A 16,437-nucleotide genomic window follows, 5' to 3' on the forward strand; every position below is an offset into this window, starting at 1 on the left:
ATTCCTCCAAATTCATAGCGAGCCATGAGGCCAGGTTCACTCTATCTGAGGATTTGTCAGCTGCCTCATGGTGCGGCCAAGCAGACACAAACTGTAGCGAATATTCTGCTCCCTCACACGCAAAAACTAGAGACGGAGTCAAAAAGTAATTGTTAATTCCTCAACTGTATATTTCCATTAAAGAACACCCATTTAAAAAACTGCACCCTCAAAAATGGATTGCAGTAATATCCTTTAAAAAATTGCAACATTGCCAGGACCAATAAGGGATGGAAGAAATGGGTCCAATTTGGATTTGGACAGTCAATCTCCTTATGAATCTGTAACACATGCAGCTTAATAATTGCATTGTGTTCAAGTAAGTGATAAAAAACACCTTGATGAGGGTCCTTTGAGGCCCATTGTGAACGATGTCCAGTGCCACCACGCAAACACACACATCAATGTCTTTGCCCCATTTGTCGCCCTATGTGGATGTACGTGGAAATATGTATGACTGCAATTTTGTTTGCATACAAGCCAGTGTTTATTCCATAATTCATCTGTACAGCTCCACGCACACCAACAAACACACACCATCACGCTTGTTCACACACACTGTCATTTGCTCTCACACCCTGCCCCCACCAGCTCTCTGTGTAGGGTGGAGGTGGAGGAATGTGTAAAGGTGAAGAGGTCAGAGAGGACCTGGAGGGACGTGCTCACATGACTGGATGCATGCTTACAGAGTTATGATTAAACCAGGAACATGAATACAAACGGCTGGATAAAACGTCCAAGATGAATCCATTCAGAGATGGGGTGTGAGTGTGTGATTGTCATCCCTGAACCACTCTGAGAGGGCTAAGGCCAGAGCTCCACCTGGATCCATCCTTGCACTGCCTACTTCAACATCTCATTATCTTCTTAGTCTTCTAGAGGATGCAAAACAGTCCATAATCAACATGCATAGATTCATGCAGTCATTCATAATATTAATAATATTCATCTGGTGACACACATAAACACACACTGCCTTTTCCTGTGAAGTGGGTACCCTTATCTTTCTCTCCTTCTGTCTCTTTCCCTTTTTTTCACTTTCTCAAGTTCTCTCTCTTTCTGTCTCATTGGCTTGTGACCTTTTACTGAAACAAAATCAAAACAAATGATCATAAACACACACACACACACACACACGTGCAAACATGCACACACATGCATACCCAAACGCAAACATGCACACACGCAATATACACGCATATACACATATGTACACACAAGCTGCTGCACAATTTAACAAACACACAAACCATGTGAGCCGGTGTTTACAGGAGGCAGACACGCGCCCTGCGACCGGGCCGGCAGCACTGTGGAGCTATTTGTAAAGGTTATCTGGCTGCTAGCTATTAGCACGGCCCACCGCCGCTGATGGCCTCCGAGAGACTGCATCAAGCAGCGGAGGGAGAGACGTGGGTGTGTGTGTGTGTTTGTGTGTGTGTGTGTACGCGTGTGCGTGTGTGTACTCAAGTCTTTATGTGCCGGGCAGGCCAATATATGCACATGTTCGGAGCTGCCTTGATTCGTTTGAAAGTCTGACAAATTGGCTGCTTGAAGCAATAGGATTTCAACTAATGTAAACAAGACCTTTTAATGTCAATGTATTCAAAAACGAACACACGCATCACACACACACACTAACAGCTTAGTTGAAAATACAGTAAAACTGACTTTAAAATAATAAATACTACTGGAATATTAGGCAACCTACTTGCTGCTTTCTGCATCCAGAGTGGGCAGCGGGACCAACAGGGCGGTGGGCTTCCGTAGAATCACACGCATCTCATGCTATTCATCTTTAATGCTTTATATTGAAGTTTAACTAATTCCGGTGAACGCATTTGGCTCTGACTCTCTGCCATAGCTAAGTTGTCAATGTGTCAGTCAAAGAGGAACGCTGCTTTCAAAGGGCCGTTAGAAAACACAATGAACACTGTGTATATAGAGAAGCACAGTTCACATCGGATACCTGCACACAAATACATACAGACACAACCATTTTCAGTGTTCTATTAACACAAGTAAGATGCTCTTACTCAAAACCCAGCTACAAACACACACATACACACACACACACTCACAAGCCACACACAGACACACACAAGCGTCACACACACACAAGCTACACACACACACAAGCCACACATACACACACACAAACACACACACATGCAATTATCGACAAATTCACATACACTTTGGACATCCAGTGAGGATCCAGCACTGTGAACTGAGTATTAAACATCTGTGGTGTTTTAACATATGTAACCAGTCAAATTACATCTCTTTACATGCGAAGAAGAATCCTTTGGTTATTAATGTTGCAAAACTTAATATAATTAGAGTTGTTTGCTACACAGAAAGGCCTTTCAATGTGTTTCCATGAGCATTTTTGTAAGGATGAAGTGCTTGTTAAGGTAGTATCAAGAGCTCATGTGGGGGCCTTCTGTGGCCCCTGTCGTCTCTCCGCAGGTGGGCACTGGTAGAAGGTCAGTTCTGCCTGAGCAGGCGCTGGTCTAGGAACCAGGCCATGTGATTTCAGATGCTCCTCTCATTTGTGACCCATCAATGCATCTCTTTTCGCCTGTCAATCACCCACACACAGTGATGTGGAAATGCAAAGATAATTATTCATAAAACATCAAATGTTGGTCCCTTCTTTCTCTCTCTTTCTACTGTCCTCCTTCAGCTCATCCTTCAATGCACACTTTGTACAACTATAAGAAACTTAGAACTATTAGAAATGGATTAAGGATATAGAAATATTACCAAGCTACATAGTAATAATTACACTCAAATATTCCTATTCCTAGAGTAAATACAGAAAACTAAACTGCATGCTTCTCGGGCTGGGCTGCTCCACAGCACACAGTACCTAAACTACATCATCGCAACACAATATACTAGGATGTTGAAATAACGTGTACTTACAAACTTTAGCACTACTGAACTCTCCTTCCTGGCTGGAAAACGCCATCACATAATTCAAAAAAACAAAACAAAACAGACGGGGTGCCAAACCAACAATCACATGAGGAGCAGAACACTCAGTCACTTAATGGGTGAATGCCAGATGTGTGCATCATAGTGCACTGATGAACGGAGTCCCTCTCAAGTCAATCAGATTCATTTCAAGTGGTCAGCCCTGGAACCAGGGATTCTTCATGCTAGTGGACTGTTGTATGTTAAAGGTGTGTGTCTACGTGTGCATGTGCGTGTGCCTGTGCATGCACGCCTCTGTCTGCATTAATACATGTTGGTGCACATCAGTCCTGACGTGTTGGAGCCTGCAGCAGACGGCTAAATCAATATGCGCGTCGGAACCCTCAAGCACAAGCTGCCTGCCTATAAAGGCGGAAGAACACAGCGCCGCCTGACAGCATTCATATCCATAGTTTCAGCATCGCAATTAAATATTGACTCTCCGCCAGTGTGTGTCTGTCAGAGGCCCAGACAGCCTCCTGCCAGGCGCCTCACATCGCCGTTAGCCCACCTCTGAATAGCAAAGACAGCCAGCAGGAGAGATGCCAGGGGTTTCCATGTAGTCTGAGGACTGAGGGTCTGCATCACTACGACAACAACACATGCTCAAGAGCAACATAATAACTTAGGAAGGAGACCGGGTTGCTTTAAATATGATATATTTATCCTCCGCTCTCCGGCCTTCATCCTCCACTCTCTCCGGCCTTTAACCTACCATCTCCGCGCTTTATCCTCAGCCTTCTTCGGCCTTTATCTTCCCGCTCTCCGGCCTTTACCCTCCCGCTCTCCGGCCTTTATCCTCTGCTCTCCGGCCTTTATCCTCAGCCTTCTTCGGTCTTTATCCTCCCGCTCTCCGGCCTTTACCCTCCCGCTCTCCGGCCTTTATCCTCTGCTCTCCGGTCTTTATCCTCAGCTCTCTCCGGTCTTTATCCTCTCACTCCGGTCTTTATTCTCCGCTCTCCGGCCTTTATTCACCCTCTCTGGCCTATATCCTCTGCTCTCCGGCCTTTATTCCCCCTCTCCGGTCTTTATCCTCCCGCTCTCCGGACTTTATCCTCCATTCTCCGGCCTTTAACCTACCATCTCCGGCCTTTATCCTCAGCCTTCTTCGGCCTCTACCCTCCCGCTCTCCGGCCTTTACCCTCCCGCTCTCCGTTCTTTATCCTCTGCTGTCCGGGCTTTATCCTCAGCTCTCCCCGGCTTTATCCTCCAGCTCTCCGGCCTTTATGCTCCCGCTCTCCAGCCTTTATGCTCCTGCTCTCTGGCCTTTATGCTCCCGCTCTCCGGTCTTTATCCTCCGCTCTCCGGCCTTTATCCTCAGCTCTCTCCGGCCTTTCTCCTCCCGCTCTCCGGCCTTTATTCACCCTCTCCGGCCTACATCCTCTGCTCTCCGGCCTTTATTCTCAGCTCTCTCCAGCCTTTATCCTCAGCTCTCTCCAGCCTTTATCCTCAGCTCTCTCCGTTCTTTATCCTCAGCTCTCTCCGGCCTTTATCATCCACTCTCCGGTCTTTATCCTCCGCTCTCTGGCCTTTATTCCCCCTCTCCAGTCTTTATCATCCCGCTCTCCGGCCTTTATCCTCCACTCTCCGGCCTGTAACCTACCATCTCTGGCCTTTATCCTCAGCCTTCTTCGGGCTTTATCCTCCCGCTTTCCGGCCTTTACCCTCCCGCTGTCCGACCTTTATCCTTCCTCCGGCCTTAATGCTCCCGCTCTCCGGACTTTATCCTCTGCTCTCCGGGCCTTTATCCTCAGCTCTCTCCGGCCTTTATCCTCAGCTCTCTCTTGTCTTTATCCTCAGCTCTCTCCGGCATTTCTCCTCCCGCTCTCCGGCCTTTATACGCCCGATCTCCGGCCTTTATCCTCTGCTCTCCGGCCTTTATCCTCTGCTCTCCGGCCTTTTTCATCCGCTGTCCATCCTTTATCCTCCGCTATCCAGCCTTCATCCTCGACTCTCTCCGGTCTTTATGCTCCGCTCTCCGGCCTTTATTTACCCTCTCCGGTCTTTATCTTCTGCTCTCCGGCCTTTATTCCCCCTCTCCGGTCTTTATCCTCCCGCTCTCCGTCCTTTATCCTCAACTCTCCGGCCTTTATTCACCCTCTCTGGCCTATATCCTCTGCTCTCCGGCCTTTATTCCCCCTCTCTGGTCTTTATCCTCCCACTCTCCGGACTTTATCCTCCATTCTCCGGCCTTTAACCTACCATCTCCGGCCTTTATCCTCAGCCTTCTTCGGCCTCTACCCTCCCGCTCTCCGGCCTTTACCCTCCCGCTCTCCGTTCTTTATCCTCTGCTGTCCGGGCTTTATCCTCAGCTCTCCCCGGCTTTATCCTCCAGCTCTCCGGCATTTATGCTCCCGCTCTCCAGCCTTTATGCTCCTGCTCTCCGGCCTTTATGCTCCCGCTCTCCGGTCTTTATCCTCCGCTCTCCGGCCTTTATCCTCAGCTCTCTCCGGCCTTTATTCTCAGCTCTCTCCAGCCTTTACCCTCAGCTCTCTCCAGCCTTTATCCTCAGCTCTCTCCGTTCTTTATCCTCAGCTCTCTCCGGCCTTTATCATCCACTCTCCGGTCTTTATCCTCCGCTCTCTGGCCTTTATTCCCCCTCTCCAGTCTTTATCATCCCGCTCTCCGGCCTTTATCCTCCACTCTCCGGCCTGTAACCTACCATCTCTGGTCCTTATCCTCAGCCTTCTTCGGGCTTTATCCTCCCGCTTTCCGGCCTTTACCCTCCCGCTCTCCAACCTTTATCCTCCCTCCGGCCTTAATGCTCCCGCTCTCCGGACTTTATCCTCCGCTCTCCGGGCCTTTATCCTCAGCTCTCTCCGGCCTTTATCCTCAGCTCTCTCTTGTCTTTATCCTCAGCTCTCTCCAGCATTTCTCCTCCCGCTCTCCGGCCTTTATACGCCCGATCTCCGGTCTTTATCCTCTGCTCTCCGGCCTTTATCCTCTGCTCTCCGGCCTTTTTCATCCGCTGTCCATCCTTTATCCTCCGCTATCCAGCCTTCATCCTCGACTCTCTCCGGTCTTTATGCTCCGCTCTCCGGCCTTTATTTACCCTCTCCGGTCTTTATCTTCTGCTCTCCGGCCTTTATTCCCCCTCTCCGGGCTTTATCCTCCCGCTCTCCGTCCTTTATCCTCAACTCTCCGGCCTTTAACCTACCATCTCCGGCCTTTATCCTCTGCTCTCCGGCCTTCATCCTCAGCTCTCTCCGGCCTTTATCCTCCCGCTCTTGGGCGTTTATTCTCCCCCTCTCCGGCCTTTATCCTCAGCTCTCTCCGGCCTTTCTCCTCCCACTCTTTGGCTTTTATCCTCTGCTCTCCGGTCTTTATCATCCACTCTCGAGCCTTTATCCTCCGCTCTCCGTCTTTATCCTCAGCTCTCTCCGTCTTTATCCTCAGCTCTCTCCAGCCTTTATCCTCAGCTCTCTCCGTTCTTTATCCTCAGCTCTCTCCGGCCTTTATCATCCACTCTCCGGTCTTTATCCTCCGCTCTCTGGCCTTTATTCCCCCTCTCCAGTCTTTATCATCCCGCTCTCCGGCCTTTATCCTCCACTCTCCGGCCTGTAACCTACCATCTCTGGCCTTTATCCTCAGCCTTCTTCGGGCTTTATCCTCCCGCTTTCCGGCCTTTACCCTCCCGCTCTCCGACCTTTATCCTCCCTCCGGCCTTAATGCTCCCGCTCTCCGGACTTTATCCTCTGCTCTCCGGGCCTTTATCCTCAGCTCTCTCCGGCCTTTATCCTCAGCTCTCTCTTGTCTTTATCCTCAGCTCTCTCCGGCATTTCTCCTCCCGCTCTCCGGCCTTTATACGCCCGATCTCCGGTCTTTATCCTCTGCTCTCCGGCCTTTATCCTCTGCTCTCCGGCCTTTTTCATCCGCTGTCCATCCTTTATCCTCCGCTATCCAGCCTTCATCCTCGACTCTCTACGGTCTTTATGCTCCGCTCTCCGGCCTTTATTTACCCTCTCCGGTCTTTATCTTCTGCTCTCCGGCCTTTATTCCCCCTCTCCGGGCTTTATCCTCCCGCTCTCCGTCCTTTATCCTCAACTCTCCGGCCTTTAACCTACCATCTCCGGCCTTTATCCTCTGCTCTCCGGCCTTCATCCTCAGCTCTCTCCGGCCTTTATCCTCCCCTCTTGGGCGTTTATTCTCCCCCTCTCCGGCCTTTATCCTCAGCTCTCTCCGGCCTTTCTCCTCCCACTCTTTGGCTTTTATCCTCTGCTCTCCGGTCTTTATCATCCACTCTTGAGCCTTTATCCTCCGCTCTCCGCCTTTATCCTCAGCTCTCTCCGTCTTTATCCTCAGCTCTCTCCGTCCTTTATCCTCAGCTCTCTCCGGCCTTTCTCCTCCCGCTCTCCGGCCTTATACTGCCGCTCTCCGGCCTTTATCCCCTGCTCTCCGGCCTTTATCCTCTGCTCTCCAGCCTTTATAATCCACTCTCGAGCCTTCATCCTCCGCTCTCCGGGCTTTATCCTCAGCTCTCTCCGGCCTTTATCCTCAGCTCTCTCCGGCCTTTCTCCTCAGCTATCTCGGGCCTTTCTCCTCCCGCTCTCCGGCCTTTATCCTCTGCTCTCCGGCCTTTATCCTCTGCTCTCTGGACTTTTTCATCCGCTCTCCGGCCTTTATCCTCCGCTGTCCAGCCTTTATCCTCCACTCTCTCCGGCCTTTATCCTCCCTCTCCGGCCTCTATCCTCCGCTCTCCGGCCTTTATTCACCCTCTCCGGTCTTTATCCTGCATTCTCCGGCCTTTATACTCCCTCTCTGGTCTTTATCCTCCCGCTCTCCGTCCTTTATCCTCCACTCTCCGGCCTTTAACCTACCATCTCCGGCCTTTATCCTCTGTTCTCCGGCCTTCATCCTCAGCTCTCTCCGGACTTTATCCTCCCGCTCTCCGGTCTTTATCTTCCGCTCTCCGGTCTTCATCCTCAGCTCTCTCCAGCCTTTATCCTCAGCTCTCTCCGGCCTTTATCCTCAGCTCTCTCCTGTCTTTATCCTCCACTCTCCGGCCTTTATCGTCCGCTCTCCGGACTTTATCTTCCACTCTCCGGCCTTCATCCTCCACGTGATCCTCCAATGATTCAATAGATTTGCAATATACTTCAACTTGCCATTGAATACAATTAAAACAATTTGCAAATATTTTGATTCCAATGCTAGTTCACAAAAACAGATAAAATAGAGACAGAATATTCACGCGATAGTGTATGTTGAATTTGAACACGCTTGCTTGGTTGTGTTGAGTTTGTGTGTGTGTGAGGGCTTATGCTCTGCGGTTAGGATGACCTGCTGCCCACTCAATGAAACACGAACCACCGTGCCTGCCCACACATGTGCCTTATCTCTGACTCACAACACACACACATGCACAGACAGGCACACAAACACACACAGGAGCCCATTGAGGGAAGCACACAGACCGAATTGGTATGTGTCTTCTGCAGAACGGAGATAGTATTTTGAGGAGCCACTCTGTTTACCTGATGCTTCCTGCCGTAATGTAAGGATGAGTTCCTTCCTGTTTTTTGGAAAAGTTTCAATTAACAGTCCTATGCTAATGCTGCGGTCAGCCTTCGTGTTTGGATTGAATGTGGACCAACATTTTCTTAATAAATCTCTCTCTCTCTCTCTTCCAGAGTTACATCCACGGCAGCAGTCAGGCCCAGTTTGTGGCTGAGTCCCACATCATTCTGTTGCTGAGTATCCTTCTGTGTGTGCGTGTGCGTGTGTCAGTGTGTGTGTGATTGTGCATGTAATATGTGTCAATTGACCCACATCACTTAACCATTGTTTATTGTCCAACAGATAGTTTTCACTGAGAACTAATTTCCTGTTCAATTCAAACCATTTGCAAATGTCTGTCTGAAGTGCTGGGTATGATTTGATTTACATTTAATACAATAACAATATCCCAGCAGGCCCATTCTGCTTCGCTTCAAAAGCATTGGAATTGTAAAATGTTCCTCATACGTGTATAAACACACACACACACACACACACACACACACACACACACACACACACACACACACATACACAAACACACACAGCACCTGCTTATGTATATTTGTATGCGCAAACATCAACACAGACTGACACACGTGAAATTGAGGCCTGTAGCAAAGATACACACACACACTGACTGATGCAGGTGAACACAAACACACAAACGCAAAATCATCAATGTGCAAACACCACTGTACGTCGCTGTCGTGGCTGGGCACTGCCAGAGAGGCCTTTTATATTTGTACCTTGTTTTAATGATCATAAAGTAGCGTTAATTGATGTGTAGTTTTAACATTCAAATCGTTCATTTAATTGTTCCTCAATCCCTAACAGCGAACAACTTTACTAAGGTCAAGTCTTTGTGATTTTATTTTTTAATTACTTCTTCTAGATATCTTGTTTTAGGTATAGGTATACAATAAAAATTATGAATGTATCACGATAAACGAAGCGTAGACCAATATCAACGGTGAAGAGACCAGCCACCGTTACAAACCTGTCGCGCTTTAAGAGAATGTTTGGCCTCTTTTCTTTTACTGGTCAACTAGTTATTCACAAACCTTCCAGCCACCTGTCAGGGGAAGGAGGGGTCAGGAGCATGTGAAGCTGCTTATCAGGGGTCAGTTCTAGTGGAACTCCACCGGATCACGTGGTCAAGTCAGCGTAGAATCACATCCATTCCTCGCCCACTCATTGGCTCCGGTCATAAAGGCCTGATTGAGCTTTACATTAGGCCATAGAACTAGCTACCTCTTCCTTTTGTAAGTGTGTGCGTGTCAGTGTGTGTGCGCGTGCATATGTGTGTGTGTGTGTGTGTGTGTGTGTGTGTGTGTGTGTGTGTGTGTGTGTGTGTGTGTGTGTGTGTGTGTGTGTGTGCGCGCGCGCCTGGAGTAGCAGCTGGACTCCACGAGACAACCTGCAAGTCCAGCATGTGTTGTTCCCTTGACAACTGTATCCCAGATGCAGCCATCACCATGGGGATGGTGCTGTTGAACGAGGCGGCTACCTCCAAAGGAGATGTGGGCAAGAGAAGGAGTAAGTCTCTCTCTCTCTCTCTCGCTCTCTCTCTCTCTCTCTGCTTTAATGTGTACCTGATATAGAGCTGACACTAGCCACAGACTGCATGGGAAATGTATTAAAGCTACAAAAATGTCTCTCCTTCCCCAGCTATATAGCGCTCTCTCTCGCTCTCTCCCTCTCTCTGTTACCGTACATTACCATTTAAATGGTTCACTGCAGGCATTTAACCAATCACTCCTTGCTAAGGTGACTTAGGCTTCAGTTTTCAAATAAACGCAAAACAGCTGACGCAAACAGTGCAGGGGCAAGAGACAGAGCCCACCGTGGAATTAGAATAAATTCTGTTCTAGAATCAGCCAAAGGCCCATATTCAGTGGGAAATGCCATGAATTGATCACCCTCCCCCCCTCGCCCCTCGCATGGATAGCTCCCACCATGAAGGAGAGCAGTGCTGTGTGAGGCCAGTGGATCTCTTCCTGCTCTGACAGAAGATTCCTGGAGATACCTGAGACGCTGGGGGGGAGGGGGCACATTTTATTATGGCTTGTGCAAACAGAAACACACTACCATTCTACACTCACTGGTCACGCTTCAGGAGGTTCAGCCGACCATCTCGCTGGCCTCTCCAGGTAGCGCTGCTCGCACCATTCACTGAAGAAGGCTGTGTTCTACGAAACGCAAGTCAAGGTGTTCAGCGGCACCCTGCTGAGGCTGTCGGGTGTGTTGTGTGCATGGAGAGACACATTAATCATTACCATGTCATCAGCCCTGGCCATTTCCTGTTGACGGGAGGACGTTACGAGGCAGAGCGCTCTCTCCCTTTAGCGTGGCTATAAGGGCTTGTTCATCAGGTCCGTAACTGTTGATTAAACTCAAGGAGCCTGTTTTAATCCAGCCTGCTTCACGTGTGTGGTGAACTGAAGCAGCTCCTCCCTGCGTCTTCATTTAAACTCTGCAACACGCGCACAGTTCAGGCAGGGCAAACACTTGAAGGCAGTGTATAGATGAACACACACGGCCCACGTGCAGGGTTCCACACACACACACACCCGTACACATCCTTACCGCGAAATGGACGCACACGTGAAGGCACACGCTGACGAGAAGGAAGTATTCTGTTTCACCCACGCAGTCTCTTAGAGATGTTGAGAACTCAAAGCCGTAATTAAAAGATAATGACACGCACACAGGCCCTTCGCACACGTAAACAAACAGACACACACACACCACTTCACACACACACACAGACACCACTCCACACAAACACACATACACACACACACACCACTCCATACACACACTACCTGACACACGCACACACCTGTAATTATCAGTAAAAACTCAGGCATGTAATTATCCCCCCATCACCACTGTCATCAGTACACCACCACCACCACAACCACTACACCTTCAACTCCACCACTACACCTCCACCACTTCCACTACACCTGTAGCACTAACACCTCCACCTCCACCACAACCACTACACCTCTAGCTCTAACACCTCCACCTCCACGACTACACCTCCACCTCCACCACTACACCTCCACCTCCACGACTACACCTCCACCTCCACCACTACACTCCACCTCCACGACTACATCACCACCTCCACGACTACAACTCCACCACTACACCTCCACCACAACCACTACACCTCCACCACAACCACTACACCTCCACCACCACCACTACACCTCTAGCCCTAACACCACCACCTCCACCACAACCACTACATCACCACCTCCACCACTACACCTCCAACACCACGCCTCCACCAAAACCACTACACCTCCACCACCACCACTCCACCTCTACCACCACCACTACGCCTCCAGCACTAGCACCACCACCACCTCCACCACTACACCACCACCTCTGGCAATAACACCTCTACCACCACCACTACACCTCCACTACTAAGGTCTCCACCACAACACCTCCAGTACCACCACTACTCCTCCGTTACTGAATCTCAACAACTTCCATCGTTAACACCACCTCCACCACTTCACCAGCTCCACCACCATCACTGCACCTGCACTACTTACACCAACTCCAACACTAACACCACCACCACCACCATCACTACACCTCCACCACTAACACCACCTCCACCACTATCACTACACCTCCAGCAATAACACCACCACCTCCATAATTATCTCCACTACACCTCCACCACACAACCTCCACCTTCAACATCAGCACCTAAACCCTGTCGTCTCTCTTCACCTCCCTCTCAGTACCCCACTGTGTCATGTGGTCTCTCCTCTCTGTCCTCTCTCCTCTCTCTCCTCTCTGTCCTATCCTCTCTGTCCTCTCTCTCCACTCTCTCCTCTCTCTCCTCTCTGTCCTATCCTCTCTGTCCTCTCTCTCCTCTCTGTCCTCTCTCTCATCTCTCTCCTCTCTCTCCTCTATGTCCTATCCTCTCTGTCCTCCCTCTGTCCTCTCTCTCCTCTCTGTCCTATCCTCTCTGTCCTCTCTCTCATCTCTGTCCTCTCCCTCCTCTTCCTCCTCTCCGTCCTCTCCCTCCTCTCTGTCCTCTCCTCTCTGTCCGCTCTGTCCCCTCTCTCCTCTCCTCTCTCTCCTCTCCTTCCTCTCTGTCCTGTCCTCTCCGTCCTGTCCTGTCCTCTCCGTTCTGTTCTGTCCTCTCCGTTCTGCTTTGTCCTCTCTGTGCAGCTGTGTCTGTCGTCCCATTAGGAGAGGCCAATCATGCAGATGTACTCTGACTGCAGCAGGAGAGAGGGGCAAAGTGTTGAGATATGTGACGTCTCTCTCCTAGAGACGGTTAGGTCGGCTTTCCTCTTCTCCGCACACATACACAAACAGTTCTATTCAACACAGACAGAATGCTCCTGAACACACACTGCTCCTGAACACACACACACACACACACTCACAAACACACATACACACATACATAAACACTGCCCCTCCTCAACAAATACACACACACACACACACATTCGTTGCGCACATAATTTCATTATACATTTGTCACCCCTACAAAATTGTGTACAATTTTCTTTAAGTTCCTTGACTTTCTACGTTTATCTATCACACACACACACACGCATACAGACACACACAGGGGAGTTGAAGACATCACCTGTTTTGTCTGTGGAACAGTTCTCTTCATAATCCTGATTAGTAATATCATTCCTCTGCGACACTTTAATTGAACACTGTACTCCTGGGGAATCCACACACACACGCACGTACGCACACAGGAATGCACACATTACAAGCCCATTACAGGTATAGAGGTGTGTTCAGGCGTCTGCACACACAGCATGCATTATTAATAGATCCAGACCAGATCCATGTGTGAATCATATTGTATATACAATTCAATTCAATTTTATTTGTATAGCCCTTAATCACCATTACAGTCTAAAAGGGCTTAACAGGCCAAATATTTATGACACCCCCCTTTACCCAAGCCCCCACAAGGGCAAGAAAAAACTCCCTTAAATCAGCAAGGAAGAAATCTTGAGAAGAAACGCATAGTAGGGGATCCCTTCTACCAGGGATGGTCAGGAGTGCAATGAGTTCCATAATTGACATTATGCCACCAATAGATCATATATACCAGATGGGCTGGTGAGGGAAGGATGCAGTGATAGCAAGAAGAATGGATGTACTAGATGGACAGATAGATGGATGGATGGATGGATGGATGTACTAGAGGGACAGACAGACGGATGGATGGGTGGATGTACTAGATGGACAGACAGACGGATGGATGGATGGACAGACAGACGGATGGATAGATGTCTGTCCATTTGTCCATTTGTCTGTCATCTATTCTCCTAACATTCATTTCATTTCAAATAAGATGTTTCATGCCAGCATCTGAGTAGGCCTGTTGTAGCGTATAGTGTATATAGCATATATAAACATTTGACACCACTCCTAACTTATGTTTTTGTGCGTGCGTGCGTATGTGTATGTTTGTGTGTGTGCGCGGTTGTGTGTGTTGGTGTGGGTGTGTGCTTCTGTGTGTGCGTGTGTGTGCGTGTGTGTTCCTACAGTCATCTGCCTGGTGGGGCTGGGCCTGGTGGTGTTCTTCTTCAGCTTCCTCCTCTCCATCTTCAGGTCCAAATACCATGGATACCCTTACAGGTAACCATGGCAACACCACTGTACCGCAGGGCTCGCACAGGCTGTACATGGTTCACGCTGTTCACGATATCAAATCAATACGCCCCAAAAACCATCCATCAGTGCACACTAAATAATATAAATGATCTGTTATAGTCTTGGCCCACAGCGTAAACTGCTATGGTTTTGGCTAGATTCCATATTACTGATTGACTCTGCTCACCGGTTAAACACAAGTGCTGCAGTGAAATCGTCCACACGACGATGTGTTTTAGTTTAACTGTTACAGTCGTTTCACCCGCTGTTTCAGCTCCACTTTGAACACTGAGATTTAGAAAAGGAGTTTTGGGCCCAGAGTTCCAGGGAGGAGAGGGACCTGGTATCCCCATGGTTATGGCTCGTGGCAGCGCTGGGAAAGTTTTCAAGCTAACACCGTGATGAGCCTTATAATGATTGATGTTGGGTATGAACGCATCACACCGTAGCGTTATGGTGAGGGTCCGAGAAGCTTACCTCTGGGACAAAGCAAACACTGCTGCTCAGACGAAGCTCAACACACACACACACACACACACACACACACACACACACACACACACACACACACACACACACATACACACACAGACATGGTTGATTGGTGGGGTCAGGAGCATAGAAGAGTTCTCACACGTTTACAAACAAACAAAAAATTGTATTTGGTATTCACTAAGTCTTGTATTAATGCATCTGCTCATGGAAATCCTGCTTCTCTCCCTCCATAATCTCTCTCTCTCCCTCCTCTTTCTCTCTCCCACCTTTCTCTCTCCCTTCTCTCTGTCTCTGTCTCTCTCTCTCTCTGTCTGTCTGTCTCTCTCACCCTCACTCTCTCTGTCTCTGTCTCCCTCTCTCTCCTGCTCCTCTCTCTCTCTCTCTCTCTCTCTCTCTCTCTCTCTCTCTCTCTCTCTCTTTCTCTCAGCTTCCTCATCAAGTGAGAGAAGAAAGCGTGGAGGGGAGGAGGACCTTGAAGAGGAGGAAGCACGTTTCTGTTGTGTAGACTGCATGGTGTTTTCATCAACTGTTGCTGTCATGTCCAATCTCCAAACTGAAACTGAAATAAATTATTCTGTCTGTTTACACTGGGTAAAGAAGCGCCTTGTCTCCTACTTCCAATGTGCTTGATAACGTATTGATCTCCAAAGTACGGCTACGTCTAGCGCTCTAAGGGGGTGAATAGTGTTTATTTATGATTCCCTTAACATAAATGCAAACCAAACGATTCTTCCTGGTTGAAGGACCTGGATAGCGGGCTTCTGAGTACAACTGAGCAGCTTGAATGCAGCAGAGATACCATGTTTGGTTGTGTTTACAGACTGCTGTGTCTGCTGTTCTTCACTGCTGAGACAGGCTGGTTGGTCAGGGAGACCAACCCGCGCAAGGCTGGAGGAAAAGGAGAAGCTACGCCATCCAATAGCAAGGGGTGTGTCCTGTTATAGCAAGGGGTGTGGTCTGTAATAGCTAGGGGTGTGATCTGTAATTGCTAGGGGTGTGTCCTGTAATAGCTAGGGGTGTGGTCTGTAATAGCTAGGGGTGTGATCTGTAATAGCTAGGGGTGTAGCCTGTAATAGCTAGGGGTGTGGTCTGTAATAGCTAGGGGTGTGATCTGTAATAGCTAGGGGTGTAGCCTGTAATAGCTAGGGGTGTGGTCTGTAATAGCTGAGGGTTTGGCCTGTAATTGATAGGGGTGTAATCAGTTATAGCTAGGGGTGTGTTCGGTAATAGATACGGCTGTGGTCTGTAAAAGATAGGGGTGTAATCTGTTATAGCTTTGGGTATGGTCTATAATAGATAGGGGTTTGGTCTGTAATAGATAGGGATGGGGCCCTGTAATAGCAAGGGCTGTGGTTGGTTTAAGAACCATTTGAAATGCTTCATTTTTAAAAAAACAGATCCTATTTTAAGTAAGGCTGAAAGGTGCAGAAACCTGGCGTTAATGCAGTGGGATCTCAGGACGCTGTGACTCCTCACCGGTTCTTCTCCTCTCCCCTCCTCCTTCATGTAATGGATCCACTCTCAAACTCAGTATAGATGGGTGGGCCTGAGTACATGTAATCCAGCGGATCATGTTTCCTGATGGGACTGATGTTTCAGCCGAGCGCAGCCGAGCGGGCTGCAGTGGGCTCAGCGGGATCCCCTTCCATGGGTATCGCTGTAGCTGCTAAATGTGACGTTTAGATGAAGCCATGAGAGAACGGTCTGGAGAAAGCTCAAACACCTTCATGGACATGCATCAACTAAGGACCAATGTTTAAT

The 16,437-nt window shown here is 48.9% G+C and overlaps 1 protein-coding gene across 1 annotated transcript in view; it reads left to right on the forward strand.

Annotated features, from left to right (window-relative positions):
* Positions 1-15,250, forward strand: part of LOC307091868 (dolichyl-diphosphooligosaccharide--protein glycosyltransferase subunit TUSC3) — a 105,560-nt gene extending 90,310 nt beyond the window's left edge. The window contains exons 7-10 of the mRNA XM_079758704.1: positions 8,649-8,712; positions 9,979-10,053; positions 14,076-14,166; positions 15,104-15,250. Coding sequence (XP_079614830.1) covers positions 8,649-8,712; positions 9,979-10,053; positions 14,076-14,166; positions 15,104-15,119 — 246 coding nt within the window. The 3' untranslated portion in view covers positions 15,120-15,250. The remainder of the gene's footprint in view (positions 1-8,648; positions 8,713-9,978; positions 10,054-14,075; positions 14,167-15,103) is intronic.
* Positions 15,251-16,437: the final 1,187 nt, after the last annotated feature.

Source organism: Pollachius pollachius (assembly GCF_949987615.1).
Source record: "Pollachius pollachius genome assembly, chromosome: 2".
NCBI classification, from domain to species: domain Eukaryota; kingdom Metazoa; phylum Chordata; class Actinopteri; order Gadiformes; family Gadidae; genus Pollachius; species Pollachius pollachius.